This window comes from Brugia malayi, assembly GCF_000002995.4.
Source record: "Brugia malayi strain FR3 genome assembly, contig: Bm_v4_ChrX_scaffold_001, whole genome shotgun sequence".
NCBI classification, from domain to species: Eukaryota; Metazoa; Nematoda; class Chromadorea; order Rhabditida; family Onchocercidae; genus Brugia; species Brugia malayi.
Genome location: NW_025062479.1, coordinates 24,408,673 through 24,411,830, shown reverse-complemented (window position 1 = coordinate 24,411,830; position 3,158 = coordinate 24,408,673). Strand labels below are relative to the sequence as shown.

At 18.1% G+C, this 3,158-nt stretch overlaps 1 protein-coding gene across 1 annotated transcript; it reads left to right on the top strand.

Annotated features, from left to right (window-relative positions):
- Positions 1 to 236: 236 nt before the first annotated feature.
- Bma-aexr-3 (Uncharacterized protein) lies at positions 237 to 2,912 on the top strand (the record flags this gene model as incomplete). Its single annotated transcript, XM_043075989.1, has 4 exons — positions 237 to 244; positions 439 to 710; positions 1,366 to 1,595; positions 2,856 to 2,912. The coding sequence occupies 4 exons, from the start codon at positions 237 to 239 to the stop codon at positions 2,910 to 2,912; spliced, it is 567 nt and encodes a 188-aa protein (XP_042931923.1).
- Between the last annotated feature and the right edge of the window lie 246 nt (positions 2,913 to 3,158).

Sequence of the window (3,158 nt, the reverse complement as noted above, 5' to 3'; positions counted from 1 at the left end):
TTGGTGACACGTCTTTTTTTTTCATTCTTATTGTAGTTCTTGAAATTATTTTAAGGTACTCAGAATATTTTATAGTATTTAGAAATTATTTTAGGGTACTCAGAAATTATTTTAGGGCAATCAGAATAGTTTATGGTACTCAGAAATTATTTTAAGGTATTCAGAATTAATGAGACTTTTTTTTTTTTAATTTCTTTATAATTTATGAAATTATTTTAAAGTATTCAGAATATATTATGGTAAGGTACTCAGAATATTTTATAGTATTTAGAAATTATTTTAGGATGTTCAGAAATTATTTTAGGGCACTCAGAATAGTTTATGGTACTCAGAAATTATTTTAAGTGTATTCAGAATTGGTGACATGTTTTTTTTTTTTTTTTTTTTCTTTTCCATTTTTCCACTTTTTTTTTTTTGTAATTTATAAAATAATTTTAGGTACTCAGAATTGGTGACACGAAATCGTGCATATTTAATGGCATTTGCTACCTGGTTTCTTAGTGTCATCTTTATTTACCTAGCATTTTATACTCGAGCATTAATTTGTCGTTACAATTGTGAACGACTTACCACCGATAATAGTCGTTACGGTCCATTAATGTATTTATTTTTTACGTTTTTTGTTTCCGCTTTTCCGGCTTTATCATCGTTTATGGTTGCGCTCTATTTATTACACATTGTTAGCATTCATAGGAAACAAATTGCTGAAGGTAATTTACTAATTAATTATGCAAAATATTAATTTGAAATGAAAAAGAAAAAAAAAAAGAAACTTTTTGTAAAATATAATTTATTGAATGAAATTTTTTAAAGATTAAAAATTAATTACATTTAATGTTTTTGTTTAAATTTAAATTTTTTTTTTTAAAAATTTAATTAAAAAATTTTGAATCTATTTTAATTCTTATTAAATAATTTTACAGAGAATAACTTTTTTGAAATTAAAGATTAAAAGTTAATTACATTTAATGTTTTTGCTTAAATTCAATTTTATTTTTTTTTTTAAAAATTTCATTAAAAACAAAATGAATATGTTAAAATGTTAATTTTAAAATGTAAATTTTCATCGTAATTTTTACTCCAATTTTTTTCTAATCTTTGAATTTAAATTTTATTAAACAATTTTTTATCTTAGCATTTTAAATGTTTAAATATTGTTAGTTTTGTTTAAATCTAAAAAAAAAAAAAAAAATAAAGTAATATTAGAAATAAGTTTTGATCAAATGTTATAAATATAATATTATAATTATACTTGTACAAATTATCATATTGATAATGATAATTTTGTAATAATCAATTTGTTAATTTATAATTATCAATTTTTTTTTTTTTTAATTAAATTAAATTAATTTTTTTTTTTTTTAGAGCAAAAATTATACACAGCAAATGGTATATGCAAGAAAAATAATGCAATGAAATCTGGAATGCGTACATTTTATTTCATTTTTATTTCAACTTTTTTCACAATTTTAACGCTAACACCATATCGTTTGGTGACACTGTACAGGACAATCATTGATAAGGATACAGTGATAAGAACATGCGGTAGTGTCTTTATCAGTGTGCTTACCTACTATGCGATGGATTTAAATCCGGTAATTGCATAATTAATGTGATAATTTTGGTAAATGAAAAAGTTGAAATAATTAAATTTAATTATATACTAAATTATCAAATCAAATTAGTTATGAAGTTTTTTTTTTTAAAAAATTTAAAATAGTTTAAAAAATTTCAACTTAAAAAAAAATTTCAAATTTCAATTAATAGTTTAAAAATTTCAATTAAATTTTAATTAAATATTTATTGTAATCATCAAACAGGCTTATATTATATTAAAATTACGTATTATGCGATGGATTTAAATCCGATATTGCATAATTAATGTGATAATTTGGTAATAAAAAAGTTGAAATAATTAAATTTATTTATATACTAAATTATCAAATCAAATTAGTTATTATACTATAGCTAATCAAAACAATTTTAAAAAAGTTTATATTTTTTTTTTAAAATTTAAAATAGTTTAAAAAATTTTAATTAAATATTTATTATAATCATCAAACAGGCTTATATTATATTAAAATTACCTACTATACGGTGGATATAAATTCGTTATTGCATAATTAATGAGATAATTAAGAAATAAATAATTATATACTAAATTATCAATTAAATTAATTATTTGAAACAATTAAATGTTTTAATTATATGCTAATCAAAACAATTTAAAAAGGTTAAAATATTTTTTAAAAATTTAAAATAGTTTAAAAAATTTTAATTAAATATTTATTATAATCATCAAACAGGCTTATATTATATTAAAATTACCTACTATACGGTGGATATAAATTCGTTATTGCATAATTAATGAGATAATTAAGAAATAAATAATTAGAAAAAACAACTAAACTTAATTATATACTAATTAATCAGTTTAATTAATCAATATACCACAGCTAATCAAAACAATTTTAAAAAGGTATTTATTTTTTAAAAATTTAAAATAGTTTAAAAAATTTCAATAAAATATTTGTTATAATTATCAAGCAGATTTACATCATATTAAAATATTATCTTTTCCTAAACAACAAGTAATTTATCAATATAATTAACAGTTAATTAAAATATTTTTAAAACTTTAGTCTTTTTTAAAATTTAAAACAATTTTAAAGATTTCAATAAAATGTTTATTATAATTATCAAACAGTTTTACACTATATTAAAATATTATCCTCTCTTAAATGATAAATGACATTTAAATTTAATTTAATTTAAATTTTAAATTTTATTAAATACGTTATCAGTAGGTTTACAATATTTATCAGTTTAATTTGTTTTATCATTTTTTTTTTCAGATTTTGAATCCATTATTAACAGTCATCATTCTACCACAATATCGTTTACAATGTTAAATTTTCTTATATCACTTCGACTAAGAAATAATCATGATGAGATGTGTGATAAATAAAATGATAATTTGAAATTTGTTTTTTTTGAAAATGAAATATTTAGCAAATAAATTATAAATTAGAAATTATCATTAATCAGGTAAAATTTTCATTAATTAAATAAAATTATCAATATTTGATGTTTTTTTTTTCTTTCCTTTTAACTTTGTTTCATTTATTTTAAATGGAGAAATTTTGAATTAATTTCAA